This window comes from Diorhabda sublineata, chromosome 10, assembly GCF_026230105.1.
Source record: "Diorhabda sublineata isolate icDioSubl1.1 chromosome 10, icDioSubl1.1, whole genome shotgun sequence".
Lineage (NCBI taxonomy): Eukaryota > Metazoa > Arthropoda > Insecta > Coleoptera > Chrysomelidae > Diorhabda > Diorhabda sublineata.
In genome coordinates, this window is record NC_079483.1 from 17812055 (window position 1) to 17830105 (window position 18051).

General features: G+C 32.4%; 3 protein-coding genes across 10 annotated transcripts in view; 2 read left to right on the forward strand and 1 right to left on the reverse strand.

The window, feature by feature from the left end:
- The window catches only part of LOC130449337 (uncharacterized protein CG43867), a 297480-nt gene that overhangs the window by 127683 nt on the left and 151746 nt on the right, over nt 1-18051 (reverse strand). The window lies entirely within an intron of this gene.
- Nucleotides 1257-5255, forward strand: LOC130449343 (cytochrome P450 6a8-like). Its single transcript, XM_056787109.1, has 4 exons — nt 1257-1965; nt 3375-4070; nt 4705-4956; nt 5021-5255. Exons 1-4 carry the CDS (start codon nt 1551-1553, stop codon nt 5191-5193), a joined length of 1536 nt encoding a protein of 511 aa, XP_056643087.1. The 5' UTR covers nt 1257-1550; the 3' UTR covers nt 5194-5255.
- LOC130449338 (probable cytochrome P450 6a14) lies at nt 7500-17409 on the forward strand. Of its 5 annotated transcripts, none has more exons than XM_056787096.1 (5): nt 7500-7650; nt 10263-10708; nt 13894-14595; nt 15522-15773; nt 17197-17409. In XM_056787096.1, the coding sequence occupies exons 2-5, from the start codon at nt 10282-10284 to the stop codon at nt 17361-17363; spliced, it is 1548 nt and encodes a 515-aa protein (XP_056643074.1). In that variant the 5' UTR covers nt 7500-7650; nt 10263-10281; the 3' UTR covers nt 17364-17409. The 5 variants fall into 5 exon arrangements, with proteins under 5 accessions (XP_056643074.1, XP_056643077.1, XP_056643075.1 ...); XM_056787099.1 differs by having other exon boundaries at nt 7581-7650; nt 10273-10708; XM_056787097.1 differs by having other exon boundaries at nt 7623-7718.

Below are 18051 nucleotides of genomic sequence, written 5' to 3' on the forward strand. Positions count from 1 at the left end.
ATTGTGGGACGTCAGTATAAATTGAATTAATGATTTTATGTAATAGGACATTAGAATAAAACTTCTTGATCAATATTACTGAATATTGAATAATTTTATCTAGTAGGACATTAGAATCAATCTCCTTAAGCATTATAATCAATCTTCTTGATCAATACTAGTGAATATTGATGAATTTTCTACATAGTAGGACATCGGCATAAATTCAATTAATGATTTTATGTAGTGGGACATTAGAATCAAATTTCTTGATCAATATTAGTGAAAATTGATGAATTTTATATAGTGGGACATTAGAATCAAACTTCTTCATCAATAATAGTGAAGATTGATGAATTTTTTATATTGATGGACGTCAGTATAAATTGAATTAATGATTTTATGTAGTAGGACATTAGAATCAATCTCCTTGAGCATTATAATCAATCTTCTTGATCAATATTGGTGTGGATTGATGAATTTTTTATTTCGTAGGACATCAGCATGAATTAAATTAATTATTTTATGTAGTAAGATACTAGAATCAATATTTTTGATAAAAAACAGTTAAGTTCACACGATTGGCAAGTGGTAGTACTTTATAATCAACACTTTCAATCAATAATAGTCATGTTTAAACGATGTTTTTGACCTTTTGAGCTAATAAATATTCAATAAAACGGTATTTTGGACAAAGTTAATCAGTCTCTGATTCCGATAACATCTGATGCCGCTAATATTCATTCACCTGGAGCTTACCGTTAGGTTGGAATGCGTACAGAAACCATCTATAGCACTAGAAGATAAAAAACTGTTTAAAAGAGTCGAGACTAGTTTACCTTGGTCAAAAATATGCAAAATATGCAAAGGTACAGAATGAAGTACTTAATAGCAAAATGAAGGAATTTTACGCCATATTGTTTGAAAGTGATTGTACCATAATTTGAAAAAGACCAAACAGCAGTAAAAATAGTAAGTTTATCGAAGTGAATCGATGCCAAAGTTGATTTACCAACCAAGGAAGTCAATGCGACAATTTTTGTGATGCTCATGATATAATCCACCTTCAAAAGGGTAAAACAATGAAACGTGTATATTATTCCGTATCATTGAGTCGATTTAGTGAAGGGGTGGAAAGAGAAACTACAATATTTTACCAAGAAAAAAAACTTTTGTACTAGGAGAATGCAATGTTTCGCGTCAAGCCCTCGTATACAATATGCTTCTAAAAATACACTATGATTATGAATTTTATGAGATCTCTATTAACTGTAAACACTATATTTGTTATATTGCTCGACTAGACCTCAGATTTTAGTTGTTAGTTAACATGTTTGTGTTGTTATTTCAAACCAGAGGTTAAAAGTACACGGTAATTTTTTTTCTTTCGTACCAGCTATAGTCGAAGGCTATTCTGAGTTTTGACGAGATTAACTTGTTTGAATAAAGTCAACAAACTATTTTCTCTATTTATTTATGAAGTTAAATAAAGGCAATAAGAATAAGATTAGATATGGTATACCAAATAAAGCAGTTCTTTTATTTGTTGTAAGAAGTCATTCGATTCAGTCATGTTTCTGTTAGCAACATCATTTTTAGTAGTTTTAATTTATCTGTACATACAATGGATATATTCCCATTGGAAGAGGTCTGGATTGGAGCAAATAGAACCAGATTTCATATACGGGAATATTAAAGAAATAGCTTTAGGAAAAATTAGTAGCGGCGAACACTTTAAAAATCTTTACAACGAATTCAAATTAAAAGGATTGAAACACGGTGGTATTTACGAATTTCTGACTCCCTCTTATATACCAACAGATTTGGAAGTTATAAAATGTATTTTACAAAAAGATTTTAATCATTTTATGAATCATGGTGATTATGTTAATGAAGAACTAGATCCGCTCACAGGACATCTTTTAGCTTTGGAACACGAAAAATGGAAAAAACTGCGGGGAAAACTTACACCAACTTTTACTTCAGGTACTGTAAATATTTCATTGTGAAATTATTAAAATTTCCTGAATATATCTTAAATGTAGATAACAAATAATGAAATTTGAATTTGAAATTATTAAAATACCTGGATTTTTAAAAGATGCATCCCAATTTATAAAAAACTGAAAAATAATTGGGGAAATGATAAGGATGAAGGGGGAAAAAAATTAAATACATTTTGCCAAAGCTACTGGCAACATTGGAATGAAATATAATACGAATATGTTTTGAAAGTTGATACATCCAATGAATTTGTTTTTATGTCTGACTCTCATAGAGGGCGCTAGTTACACGGTTCGTACCAAGTAGTTTCTAACATAAATTTTTGAGGTTAGATTTATTATTCAAATTTTCAAGTGAGCTTGAACTTTATCCAGTAAGGTAGTCTTGGTAAAACTCGAAAATGATGTGCAAAATGTATCTTGAAAACATCAATCCATCAGGAAACCTTTTTGGTGTGAAATTAACTAATGCTTGAGTCCAAGTGATTTTGATTAACAAATATAACACTAAAAAAGTTATATTAGATAAAACTCTATGAGTATCAGATATAAAAAAAGTATAGGATTCTTCAGCTTCCAAAATATATTCGTATGAAATTTCATTTCAATGTTGCCAGTAGTTTTGGTAGAATCGTGAAAAATTCTATACTTTTCTACCCTTCAACGCAGTTTATCTTGATAACAGATGGCGTTATACAAAGCTAACCCTAATTATTTTTTAGTTTCATCATCATCATCATCTTTTTTTAAGCAGTGTAATGGAACCGAAACGATTTGCTAGACTTGAAATCCTGGAAAGTTAACCCAAGACTGTTTCGGAATAGAATACTTGAGATTCAATCTCCCCAATCGCATGTTTCTTCTTGTCTCAACCTGGTTCTAGGTTGTTACTACATCTTCTTCGTGGTCGACATGTACTCCGTGTTCGAGATTAAATCAATTATATTGATTAGATATACCACAGAATTGTTAATAGTGCAGAATTACCAAACAATAACTTTTCCTTCTTTATCTCTTGCTTTATTTCGTTTGTGAGCAATTTCTTCCATAGTCTTTTATTAAGGTACTATGGTACTACCTGGTCAGGTTCATCCAAATTTTGAAACTACGTTTCCTCGCAGAGGTGACTTCGTTTATGTTTGTTTTCTCTTATTATTGAGAAGTGTCTTCCATTCTGTTTTATTTGGGTACCAATTTTTATGCTGACCATGTTCAGATAATATTAGAGACCTCATAACCATCCGCTTTTCTCAATTTGTTCTAGTGGGTCTATCAGTTATGCAAATTCGTTCATTTTGTGGTTTCCAACAAATATTTTGTTGTAATTGAAGATCCACCCGTCAATTTGAAACTAGGGTATAATTTTTGGATATAATAAAGCGATTTTTGTAGGTAAAATGAAAATGATGTTCTCAACTATAGCAGCTTGTACGGAAAGTTTGAAAGATAACCTTGAGGAGTATGCTAGGATAAAAGATTGTGTAAATATAAAGGATGTGTTGGTAAAATATACTACCGACGTTATAGGGTCGACAGCTTTTGGATTAGAATGTAACAGTTTCGAAGATCCCGATTCAAAATTTATAGAATTTGGGAAAAAAATTTTTGGTACCGGTCGGAGGAATTTCAATCGAATGGTCACAAACAATTTACCGAAATGTATATTGAACCTTATAGGATACAAGCGAAACGAGAAATCCATTGAAGATTTCTTTATGGGTCTGGTAAAAAGTATGGTTGAATATAGGGAGAAAAATAATGTTTATAGGAAAGATTTCATGCATCTTTTACTGCAGCTTAAAAACAGAGGAAAAGTTACGAATGATGAAAGTATTTTTCCCAACGGCGATGAAAACGGTGATCATTTTATATCGTTTAACGAAGTAGCCGCTCAATGTTTCGTCTTCTTTTTGGCTGGTTTTGAAACTTCCTCAACCGCAATGACTTTTGCTTTATATGAATTATCCAGAAATCAAGAAATTCAAGACAAAGTTAGAGAAGAAATGAAAACCGTTACTAAAAAACATAATAATAAAATCACTTATGAAGGGATAATGGAAATGCATTACTTAGACAAGGTCGTCAATGGTATGTTTTTATGTAAATAGTTACTTATCTAAACTTTAACAAACAAAAATTGAAATTAGTCAGCAACTATTAGAATTTGTATTTTGCCTATTGATGAAGCGGTAAAATAATAAATATATAATAAAGTTGAATCTTTTTAACTCATGCTTCATATTAGTATGGTATACATGGAATATACGAGGGTTGTCTAGAAATTTCCGACCTCGACCTGAAGATGTCGATAATTACCAGCACTTGTTACAAGCCTCTTAAGAGAATAATTGAAACTTTAAGCGCATTACTTCTTCAAGTTTCATGTATGTAAATGTTCATTCTTTGTATATGTAAAGATTCTAGTTCATAGATGTCACAAGGAACCTTGAAATCTGAAGTTCATATTAGGTTCGTTCCAACCCATCAAAAAATCGTCCTTGGTACGGTGACGATTTTACGAACTCTATTTGGTGTCCTAACCAACTTATGTAACGTTTGTGAACCGTTTCAGGGACGGTTGGTTCGATACTTGGTCTGTAGCAAGCAATAATCGTTCTAATAACGGTACAGACCAGCAGGTTGGAACAAACCTGTTAACTCAAGTTCACTGAAGGATTTTTTCTAATCATGATATTAAGAGTTGATACTAAGTAAATTTTAGAAACGTTACGTCTTCATCCACCTTTACCAGTGACAGGAAGAAGATGTAATGCAACGTATAAAGTCCCCAATACAGACGTTATCATTCAAAAAGGAAATAAAGTGAAAATTTCAATTTTGGGTGTACATCGAGATCCCGAATATTATCCAGATCCTGATACGTTCGATCCAGAACGATTTAATCGGGAAAATATTCTGCAACGCCCACAATTCGCTTTTATGCCTTTTGGAGGAGGACCCAGAATATGTATCGGTGAGTTTATTTACAAGTTTCGACCGTTTCATGAGAAGTGACAATTATTATTAGTTTATTTAAGGTGAAAGATTCGGATTGCTACAGATAAAAGTTGGATTAACGTCTATAATTAGTAATTTTCGTGTAACTTTGAATGAAAAAACACCTCAACCGATTACGTATATGCCTAAACTCATAATTTCTGGCGTTAAGGGCGGTGTATGGCTAAACATACACGAAGTAGACGAAGAATAAATAAAAGTATTGAATGAGCAGTGTTTTTAGAGATAAATAAATATTATATAACTTGTAACAAAGCGTTTTATTTTTATAATAACAAACGAGGAAGAAAAAGGATTATTTAACAGAGCCGTATTCAGGTTAACACAATCTTATTATTTATCTATATACCCCCGGATAGTTAGAACGATTCTTATAAGAGATAAAACATTCTCAACTTCATTTTCCCAATCCTAAAATCCTTCCTGCAAGACAGACACTTTTAAGTCAAAATTCAAGACCACAACCCACATGCTGCAGACAAACTTGTACGCTATTTTCTTGGGGCTAAAAAGGAGGAGAAAAGTTAATTGAATTAAATCTATTATTGTTAACTACCCCAACAAACCTGTCCAACTGTGCCAAAAGACCTCGGAATTCTTCTGGATCGACGACTAGCCTGTAGAACATGCATACTAACCAAAAGAAAGCAATTGGGCCTAAAACTCAGTAAACTGTACTAGCTAATAGTTCGAAGATACCAACTGGCAATCAACAACAAGCTGCTAATATATAAAGTCATATTTAAACCTAAATGGAGTTAAGGTATTCAACTATGGGGCACTGCGTCCAACTCAAAAATGGCAATTCTGGAAATATGTCAAAAATATTTGGAATTATTTTAAATGCTCCGTGGTATGTCAGTCAGAAACATCTCACAAATATGGTCACTACGTTGAAACTCATCCTAAGGTATTGACACAACCTCTGACGAGGCCTCTCACCAAGAGAAGGCTTAGAAGGCATCTTCTTACAAGATAACTTATAGTTTACTATTAACCATTTGTTCATTGTAAATTATAGATAAGAAAGAAGTTGTTGAAAAAAAATCTGGTATAATTCAAGTTTTTAAAAATCTAGTACGTCTCTCAAAAAGCACCAAAAAGCACATTTTTCTGTAAAGAAGAAGAAAAGGAAATTTCAATTAGAAATAACTAAATAAAAGTAAAAATAAAAGTGAGTTGAAAATCTCAGAATTAACGTCAGGCTTCCCTAATCCCCTTCTTATATCTGCCCATTTTCAATTCGTTTTCGGAATCGTCTAAAAGCTGTGCCTGTACGGGCAATAATAAATTCGGCTAGATAAGAAGTAGATGGCCTTCTGGCGTGGAAAATTCGGCCAGAGAAATTTAGGATGCATGTAAACTCGGTCATACTTTAGGATGTTATTTTGATTTCAGAAAAACTGAGTAAGATATTATGAAAATATTTCAATTGAATAAGGAAAATTGTTTACCACTATCAAATAGATATATGTGAACTTACAAATCCACACAAATACAAAACAAAAACTGAACATTTTGTAGTAAATAACAAATTATTTACGCAGTTTAAAAGCCTGCAACCGATTTTATGACTTGAAACATGACCTAATTTAAGACAACCTACTTAATCTAAGCTAATCCAGGCTGTGACGCTTTTTGGTCTAACTTATTAGTGAATATAGAGCGACTGAATACACTTTTTACAAACCACTACACCAACACTTACACTTAAAGTCCATGTCTTTTCTGTCTAAAGTCTGGGAAAAAGGTTTTCGACAATGTTGTCAGGCTTTAAAGAAATTATCTTGGGCTGTGGTTTCAATGTCTCCAATTTCTTATTTGAAGCAGACATCTTCTACTTTAATTTTGAATCAATGGCTCTAAGCATGTTGCTTTGAAACCACATCAGCTTTCATATTCTGAATTGGTTGATTTAAGTGTTGGTTTTAGCTTCTATTTTAAGGATATTGAAGGTACAGTTATTTGATTTCTAGATCCAACCTTTTTTTGCAAACCAAATATCAGCACTTACACATATGATTTTAATGCTTTTTGTGTGTTCAATATGAATATCACCAAAAGTTCCAGAAATTCCAACTTAATTTAAAACGACCTTTGCGAATTTAAATCCCCAGGGCTGTACTTGTTTCCTAGTATTAGATCGAGCTGCGCAAGTTATTCACAATCATTTAGAATGTATTTTTGAGCAGCCCTTCCATAGAAAAAATCATCATTGTAATGTCAGTTGATGCAGTAGGTCCATATTTACACTCATTCTTCCAAACCTCTTTCACCAAACTGATTTCCGAATCAATAGTCCTTTGTATGGAATGGAAAAGGTAACAGTTACATTGACATAAATAATTTTGCATGAATATGTGCCTTGTTCATATCATTTAACTGATAGGGTGTGTATTATTTCAATTTATAAACAATAAAAGTGTATAAACACCTTGGAGATATGAAGTTTTTATTTAAATATATTGCTTTGATTATTAAGATAAAATCAAATCGAGTGCCAATCTTTTACTAATGAAGAGATAAACTGGGTTTTTCTAATACTTCAGTAAATAAAAAAAAATGCATAATACTAATATCTAAACAATTTTCAATATTTACTGTCTGGTACAGATCGTTGGCGTTTAGTTTACTCAAGATTTATATAAAGGTATGTTGAACTTGAGATTTTTAATGAACAAATTTTGAAATTGGAAAAAAGCATCCACAGTAGTTGTGGTATGGACATTTTTATCTCTAAATTTTTGTTTATTATTTGTGCCATTGTTTTGTGATGATATTAAATAACCATAAATCTAAATGACTGATGTCTACAAGCTTTTTTCGTATTTTGTTCGTTCTTCTTGAATTGTGCTAGCTGGATAATAATACGTGTGCAAAATAAATCATCTTAAGGATTCCGGAAGAAAAATTTTCTCATTATTGATAATATTCAATAATTTAAACATTTTATCGTGTAATTATAAACGTGCGAAGCGGTTCGGTTAAAGCTATTTAATTCTCTTTATTTTGAATATTAGTGCATTAATAATTCCATTATCTTGCGGTTACAGAATATTTATTATGAAGTTAGAAAAAACATAACAATTTAAAGTTACATCCAAGGGATCATTACAAAAATAAATTGACATTGTAATCCCTGGATCTCTTCCTGCACTTTTAATATTGTGAGTACGTGAATAAATTTCATCCACAAAGTACATTAAGGCACTATACACCATTTATAAGTTTTAAAAGACATCGTATGATAGAAAAACACATAAACACTAAATAAAGCTGTTAACTGTTTGCAAGATTACCATGTATTGAAGTCTCTGCACCGCCATATTGTTAATAAGCATTTCAGTAAGAAGCTTAAATCGAAAATTTGAAAACTTCAGTCCAAATTTGATGATAATATAAAAATTATTATGATAATTTTTCATGTTAAATTAGGAGTATAAATTGTTTTGGTGTTTTTTATTATTGACAGCTTTCTCGTTCCTATGTACGAGAACCAAGAAATTTAAACCATTTTTTTAAACTTTATCAAATATCCTATTGTCAACCCTTTTAATTTTTTCCCTTGGTCTAATTTTTACCAATATAAACAGTTTTTAGCTTATAGAAGATTTTTGTTTTTCATAACTTTTATATCAAACGTTGCAAAAACAAAAAAAAACTCAAAAACTGAAAAATAAAACACAAAAAATAAAAAAAAAATAAACAAAAACATTTTTCCAAGATCCTAGGTTTACTCAAACAAGGGAACACCCCCCCTAGACACGGTAACTTCGCATTTCTTAAGCACACACATTAAGACGTCCAGAAAAAAAGTCGTTAAGGCTAAATCTTAACAAAAAGATATTCCAAGAAACTCCCATATAACTCAGGAGAGAGGGAGGAGTCTCCGTGTGAAACTGTGACGCGAATGAGGATGAAGACCTGTCAAAATGACAGGGGGTTAGTGGAATGTCCTTCCTCGCACCCATCCGTGGATTTATTCGGGGATGGATGCTTAGAGGGACGGGTTTTCTCATGCGCACGTAAGTGTATGTGTGTGAGTGGTCATCACTGCAATTTTCTGCGATTTTCCCATACTGAATTGAAATTTGTTTGGTAAATTTCCAACGCATTTCTGCTCAAATTATCTAATAAATTTTTAACAGTGTGTGTGTAGTGTTTTAGACACACTTCCAATTGCGTAAAAAATGCTTTAAGTAGTAATGCTTAGAAAAACGTATTATTAAGGTCTCCGTAGTCTAGTGGGTGGAGTACGAGGCTCACAAACCAGAGGTACCAAGTTCAAGTCGCGATGATGATTTTTTATTTTTCTACTTGTGCAGTGGCAATTATTTGTATTCATACACGCCGAAGAGAAGAGTTGACAAAAATAATAATAAATATACAGGGGGCTTCGCAAAAGCATTCCAATCTCTCAGGAAGTGATTCTATAGGTATACAAGGTAAAAAATTTGTATAATAAAACTTCCAAAAAGCGATTCGTAAGCGAGTTATAGTGAGAGATAGATTTCACCAGGTTTCCTGATCCACCAAAAATAGGAAGCCATATTGAACGTCTCGGGTCTGAAATTATCACGCAAATTTGTTTGGTGTATACGTATTTTGGCCTGAAAAATTGAATTAAATAAGTTTCAAATCTGTAACATAGAGCAACATCGTTAAATATAAGTTTATTTACATAATTTGATCATTTTTGTTTTGAATTTTATTCAGTAAAATAAAGATATTTTTAACTTGCATTCACTCTTAATTGTGTTTATATACATAATTCTCTTCGGAATTAATTTTTTCACAAGTTTTATTTGAAAGTTTAATGCATTTATTGGGCATTTAACGGAGTTATTTTACTCCAATCGTAAAAAAAGTGTATTTTGGAATTGAGTCTTTTGTATTTTACGTTATTGAACGTGAAAACTATTACAGTTACAGATCTGAGACCTATTTTATTCAATTTTTCAGGTCAAAAGACATTTTGTAAGGAAAATTACCATTAAACTTGTGTATTTTGATGAAATGTTTGCTTTTTCTAGAAGGAAAAATATTGTATGCAATTTGTGTGTAAGGGCCTATCAGATTCGTTGAAAAAAGGCCACTTCACACATTTATTATAAATAATTATTTCTTATTTCTAACTTTAAGATATTTTAATGCAACTAACAAATCAGAACTAGTCTAACTAATGTCAAACAAATAATTTTGTGTTCATAAAGCCCCTTATTACAAAAACCTATTTTTAACTTTAATTCGAATGAATTGTAGTTGATTTCAGATTATTAATATGGTTGTATGGAACGTCGTTCTATCAATAATTACATTAGCAGTTGTAGTTTATTTATATTTGAAATGGCATTACAATTATTGGAAACGGAAAGGTTTATACCAAATAGAACCAGAGCTATTCTACGGAAATATCAAAGAATTCGTACAACAACGTTTAGCGTTTGCAGATCAATTCACTAAATTGTACAACCAACTGAAATCTAAAGGTTTAAAACACGGCGGTATATATCTGACTTTAAAACCGACATATATGCCAATAGATTTGGATATTATAAAAAATATTTTACAAAGGGATTTTCCTTATATGATGAATCACGGTCATTATACGAACGAAGAAGCGGATCCGCTAACGGGACATCTTTTCGCTTTAGAAAACGAAAAATGGAGAAAAATGAGAACAAAATTAACACCTACTTTTACATCGGGTAAGTAAAATCCTTCACATCGTACTATTTTCTTTCGATTATATCGTAGAGAACGCGGGGATGTGATTAAGTGATTAATTTCAAAACTTGCTCACCAATCTGGGAAGCGCAACGATTCTGATTACGAAAAATTACGAAATTAGTTATTTGTGAACTGATTCAATTGAAAGCAGTCGTAGATTTGATACAGATTATACAAAAATGGATTTGTAACAATAGCAAAACCAGGATACACAACTAAGGACAATTATCCCAGCAAATCAAAATGTGTTGTACCGCCAACCCAGTTCGGCGTTGTAATAGATTGGATCATGAGAAAAACAGAGGATAAAAGGTCATAAATCAACTGGAATCTAATCGAAAGCTTAAATCCGCGTCTATTGAGCAAAAATAGAAATCACATGAATTGTAAACATTTCAAATTCAAACATTTGTTAACAGGTGTCTAAAAATTATCTACAGCGCTTTTGGGACACAATGGAAGAAGAGGAAATAGACGAAACGAAGCGAAAATGAAGATGGATAGGTCATACACAGAGGAAATCAGCCAAAATAACCACAAGTATTTATAATACAACAGGTAGAAGAAAAATAAGCACTTGTACGAACGTGGTAAAGAATTGTCGAGGAAGAACTGCAATAGATAAACTCAACACGGAAAGAAGCTACAGAAATATCCAAAACCAGAATAAAATGGAGAGCTCTCGTCAGCAGAATTGAACTAAATCCACATAACGACGACGACAGTGACCTAATTAGTAGCTCCACACGATGATGATAGAAAAATGGATATTAGGAAATATTTCTAGAATATTGAAAGTTTTTCTAGTACCAGCGAAAAGAATAGAAAACAAACAGCATAAAAATCAGGTGACATATAAGAGGAGAGAGGAAAGTTGGCTATAGAACCAAACTCTGTAAAAATTAAAATGAAATAAAACGGAAATGAAAAATAGTACAGCAGCTATTAATTTTGCTACATGTAGACTAGATTTTGTCTTACCCTTAAGCTTTAAGGCAAATTTGGACCCAATGCTGCTTGTCGCTACTACAGGAACATTTGTCGTCAAAATATGGATTTTGAACACTATATTGAAATCTGTCTATGGTGATAACACATTGTCCGGGTAAATGGTTAATTATTTCCTTTCGATAATTGGTGATATGCATCAGAGAGTTATGTAATAAAGCCTAGTGAACATCAGCTGCGGCTAGGTGGGTGGGATAAGCGGTAGTAGCCTTCCACGCATCACAAAAAAAAAGAAATTCAGTCATTTTCTCCCAGCTGAAAATATGTAAGCCGATTGTTAATATACTGCTGTGATATATACAGGATCTTTCAAAAATATCGCATCCGAGTTATATCACTGCATTGAGCGAAAAAAATCGATTAAAAGTCATCAAACAATCACGTTTCTATAGCACATAGATTAATCGCAAATTAACACTAAAGTTTAGCCAATCAAAGCTTGTGGAACGTTTAAGTTCCTCCCTTTTGCTTAGAGGAAATGGAAAAGGAGGATTTTTGCGTCGTGTGTTACAAAAAATATCAAAAAAAATGTTTTCTGTCGAAATTGATACTTTTGATATTTTCCATTCCCTCTTTCTAAAAGGGAGGAACTTTTCCACAAACTTTGATTGGCTAAGCATTATTGTTAATTTGCAATTAATCTATGTGTTATACACATGTGATTGTTTGGTGATTTTTAATCGATTTTTTTCTCTTAATGCAGTGATATAACTCGCATGCGATCGTTTTGAAAGACTCTGTATAAAAAATCAGCTAGCAGTGAGTCGAAGAAAACCTGGTCCGCTAATGCAATAGATGATTCCGTTTAACTAGTACGTAACAACTTCCAAAGTATCAGCTGACGGTTTTTCAAACGAGATATAGCCAGCTGTTGGTCTTCCCACCGAGATATAGCCAGCTAACGGTTTTTCCACCGAGATATAGCCAGCTGACGGTTTTTCCACTAAGATATAGCCAGCTGATGGTCTTTCCACCGAGATATAGCCAGCTGACGGTTTTTCCACCGAGATATAGCCAGCTGACGGTCTTTCCACTGAGATATAGCCAGCTGATGGTCTTTCCACCGAGATATAGCCAGCTGACGGTTTTTCCACTGAAATATAGCCAGCTGATGGTCTTTCCATCGAGATATAGCCAGCTGACGGTTTTTCCACTGAAATATAGCCAGCTGATGGTCTTTCCACCGATATATAGCCAGCTGACGGTTTTTCCACTAAGATATAGCCAGCTGACGGGTTTTCCACCGAGATATAGTCAGCTGAGACTTATCTCATCTACATATAAGCTGATTAATTTGTTTCCTCGAGATATTGGGATGGTTACAGTTACAGTTTCGCAAATTTCTAGTTGGAAGGAAATGATGAAATGATGAAATTTTTACTTGTCATCCCACCCACCGAGCCGCAGCTAACGTTCACTAGGCTTTATTATACAACTTTCTGATGCATTCTACTAATATTATCTCTTAAGAGGAACTTGGTCGTGCATTTATGTTGGCTCCCGGACTAATAGTAACTTGAAGAGTGTGTTGAGGATACGCATGGCAGACCGTGGACTTTTCAAGTGGCATCTAGGTGCGAATAATACCTGGAAAATGGTTCCACAGCATTTTTTGGCACATGACAACATGACAGCTTGTGAATCCGAAATTTTGGTCACAAAATTCTTCATATTTACTAATACTAATCAGATTCAACACTACTTCTAGCTCCAACCGAAAAAAAAAAAATAAATAAATGTGCTTAAAGGGAAACCTTTAGATACCAGTCCAGCAGTGGCGGCTCGTGTTAAAACATTTTAGGTGTTTTGGAAGGTTTGTCGTGTTTGTGAAATTTCCATCGTCTTCCGTGGAGAAACATTATAACTTACCAAGTATACTTTAGGTCTTTACAGAGGTATTTACTACTTTACTTTCATTTTCTTTGGAGGAAATTCTTTCAAATATTCAGATGTTCTGAACAACAGTTTGTTGTTAACTAAACTAAGGTATGTATAGGACATATCGATTGAGGTATTGGGAAGTCTTTTCTACGTTCGTTTTGTATCGTAATCACTTTGTCAGTCAGAAAACATGGAAGGAGCTCAACATTGAATAGGTCCATTAAAACCCAATTGCAAATTCTTCTTCTACTTTATTATTCCAATAATTTTTCAGGTAAGATGAAAATGATGTTTCCCACAATGATAGCTTGCACTAAAGATCTAGTAGAGGTACTCGAAGATAACGCTAGAATTCAAGATCCTGTTAACGTGAAAGAAGTAGCGTCAGGATTTACAATCGACGTCATAGGATCAGTGGCGTTCGGTATCGATTGTTGTAGTTTGAAAAACCCCGATTCGGAATTTAGAAAATTCGGTAAAAAGATTTTTATGGTATCTCCAATGAGACGAATTAAACATATAATCAGTACAGCTGTACCGAGATGGGTACTGCTCAAACTTGGTTACAAACAAACCGAACAGGAAATTGAGGATTTTTTTATGAGGGTTGTAGGTAATACAGTGAAATATAGAGAGGAAAATAATATTTACAGGAAGGATTTCATGCATTTATTGTTACAATTAAAAAACAGAGGTAGAGTTACCGATGACGAAATAATATTTAATAAAGAAGACGAGAAAAATGATGCGGGGCATTTTATTACGCTCAACGAATTGGTGGCACAGTGTTTCGTTTTCTTTTTAGCGGGTTTCGAAACATCAGCGACGACTATAACGTTCGTTTTATTAGAAATAGCGTTAGCGCAAGAGGTGCAAGATAAATTAAGGGATGAAATTCGATCTATACGGGAAAAACATCATCAAATCACTTATGAAGCAGTGATGGAAATGCATTACTTGGAGATGGTCATACAGGGTGAGTATATATACGAAGAATAGCTAAAAAAAAAACGATAATGACACTACTAAATATTTTATTTTAAAATCTTCCAAGTTCGATATATTTTTAATAACCACTTTTTTGAAAAATCAAAATATCAGATTTCAATTTTTCATTAAACTAATACAAGATTTGACAAAAATATAAAATATAATCATAGTTATAGAACTCTATACAGGGTGGGTCGTTAATATTTATACTTTGGTAACCGATATAGCGTAGGAAACATGTGAAGGGAAAATTGCTTTTTCATTTCTTGAAAATTTGGTTATAATAGATGGCTCCATCGCGTTTTGTGTGTAAAAAAACTTTCACAAAAACTGATTCTTACGTCTTTTCTGATCATATAATCAATTACACAAAATTAATAAGTTTCCAGGTGTAAAATTAATTGAATCATGAATTGACACCTTCGGCAATCGGTAGCATTAATAATAAAAAACAAAAATGACGGCCACGTGTCTACACGCAAAAGTTTACGTCGGATATTGAAGCAGGAATATGAAGTGTATCTTCTCAGAGATACATTCAGTGCAAAATTAGGAATATTGATTTAATTTTAAGAAATATTGAGCTTATTGGAAATTTTAGTAACATCTTCTAACTTCCACTCAAATAGACACTAATTTATAATACCAAATACCTTTAAATTCTCCTAAAATGACGATTTGGGCAAAATTTGCAGTGAAAATGCTACTAGAATCTTTTAATCACAGTTACAATATTTTGAGGATTACACCAATAGGTGCAGCAAGAGAACCAGAGATTGCAGAGTTTATTTTTCGAAAGTAGTGCGTAATATAATAATACTAAGGTAAACACGAGCGCACCATAGAACATAGACACATAGAAACAAACCATATTTTGAAAAAATCTCCAAACCGATCGCATTTACTTTTTAGAAACGTTGAGGAAACATCCTCCAGTTCCTAGCGTACCAAGAGTTTCTACAAAAGAATACGCGGTTCCGGGAACGGATATCATCCTACCTACCGGAACTAAAGTTCATATTCCTGTTCACGCCATTCAAAATGATCCAGAATATTATCCAGAACCTGATAAGTTTATTCCTGAACGGTTTACAGAAGAAAACAAATCAAAGAGACACCCATTGTCATTTTTACCTTTTGGCGAAGGACCTAGACTTTGCATAGGTAAATATATAAGGATAATAGTATAGCAAATGTGAGATCAAGGGTACTAGTTGACTATGATTAGTTTCAGTTAGTTACGAACTGGGTATAATTCTTCAAAATTTAAAGATATCCACTCTCCCGTCAACGCTTGTTTAGGGATACTACAGTGCACCCATTAATTGCTTATTCTTCAACCTTTTTAGTACTAATTTTATCATCATCAATTTTTGCCACGACCTATACTTTGGGAATCGCTGGGTTATTCCATTGATGAAAGTTGGAGGGTATTGTGTACATTTGTCAAAATTTAATGTGTAAATGAGAAAAAAAGTAGAGAAATGGATTGCATGGATTGAGAATTTGGGCTTTAAAAAAAGTTTAAGCTGCTCTAAATCCTGGGGATACCCAGGGTATCAACTGGATTGTTGAAAAAATATATTTACAATCCTCAAGACTTTTTGTGGCACATGAACACCTCCAATCGTTTTCAAACTTGAATGGATCTATTTTATTGGAAGAAAATTTTTTTTAAAAATAAAAAATGTTTTCTCCATTGTAATCACAATTTTTTCTGATGGAAGCTCTTTAAGCCATTCAATTTTTTTGATCCTATTATTCGTATTTAATTGAAGTGATTTGCGAATTTATAACATTTTATTTCAATTAGGGTGGCAATATCAAGGGTAGATTTTTTCCATGAAATGAGTGGATTTTATCTTATTTTCATCATAACTCCTTTATTTTATGTATTACGAAGACTTATATAGTCTCATTTGAATAATTTTTCAAAGTTCTTTAGAAAAGATTCGATACATTTTTCTCGTAAAGTTGACCGTTTTCCACCTATTCAATTTGAAATTTTTCAAAATCTTTGGTTCACATTTAATTAATCATAACTATAAACTAAAAAACATTCTAATTGTTTTAAAGCTACATTTAACCTCCCCACAGTTCTTTTTTTTCAAAAAATCTAAAGTTTTTGAATTATTTGTGAAAAATCAGTTAAAAATATGCTTTTTTGTAAAAAAAATCAAAAATTCAATTACAAATAAGTAAAAAAAAGTCCATATGATAATTTGTGTATAGAATGCTTTTTATACCGATTTCTATGGTTAGTTTCAACAAAAAATTACCACCCCATTGTTGGTCGAAGGGTAGATTTTGCTTTTAAAGTTTGTTACTTTTCTACTGTTGAAATTTCAAGCAAATAGAAGTGTCTTAATGGAAATTTGAATTAAAAACTGTTGTCCACTGGACTAATACTTTATTTTGAAAAAAATCACGTTAGACACAATATTCTTGTTATGTTTAGAATTAATGTTACTTTGAGGCAAATTTCATCCATTTAACTGACGCATTTCATAGAAAGAATTTGTTTCATATGGTGTTTAGTTGAATGAAGCGAAGGAACTGTTTGAAACAATGGATATTGTTTTTTTAGGTGCCAGATTTGGAATGCTTCAAATAAAAGTAGCTGTTGCTTCTATAATCAATACATTCAAAGTAACTATTAATGATAAGACTAAATTACCTATTCGTTACACAACAAGCACATTTGTACCTACAGTTGAAGGAGATGTGTGGTTAGATTTCCATAAATTGAAATAGTTATTTCAGTTGAAATTATAATCATTATTAAAAAACGTAGAACGCATGATTTTTTTTTACCTATTCACCAATCCAAAAACTTGTCTATACCAGCGTTTCCTTGCTATTGTAGCAAAGATAAAATATGTTAACGAAGAAAACGATTTTCATCAGCTGAAGAAGTTATCGAAGTTTTTAAAATCATATTTCTACTTCTCAAATCAGTTTTTGATGGTTTTAAAAACTACAAACTAAATAAAGATACAAACGATACAAAATTTCAATATTCAGAAGAAAATCACAATGAATTACAAAATGTTAGACATTTTGATATGATACAGAAACGTTGAGACAGAGAAGATTAGAATCCCTCCATGATTTAAGGGTTATTAGGTCACCAGATATGGTCCTATGGAGTGTTGTGAGATCAGGGTTGCTCCAAGACAAGCTGGTATCTTTTGCAAAAAGACATATGACGTCTAGATAGGCAATGTCGTTTATAAACACAAGAAACTGAATGGGGGATAATACTGAGCCCTGGGGCACTCCACATTCTATTTGCTTGCAAGAAGACATCGTTGTATAAACTCTTACTAGCTGACTTCTTTTGGTAAGGTAATGTAAGGTAATATTGCAATTTTTTAATCAAAATATTATAATCAACCCAATCGAAAACCTTAGAAAAATCACAAGAAGTTGTTGCAGTGGG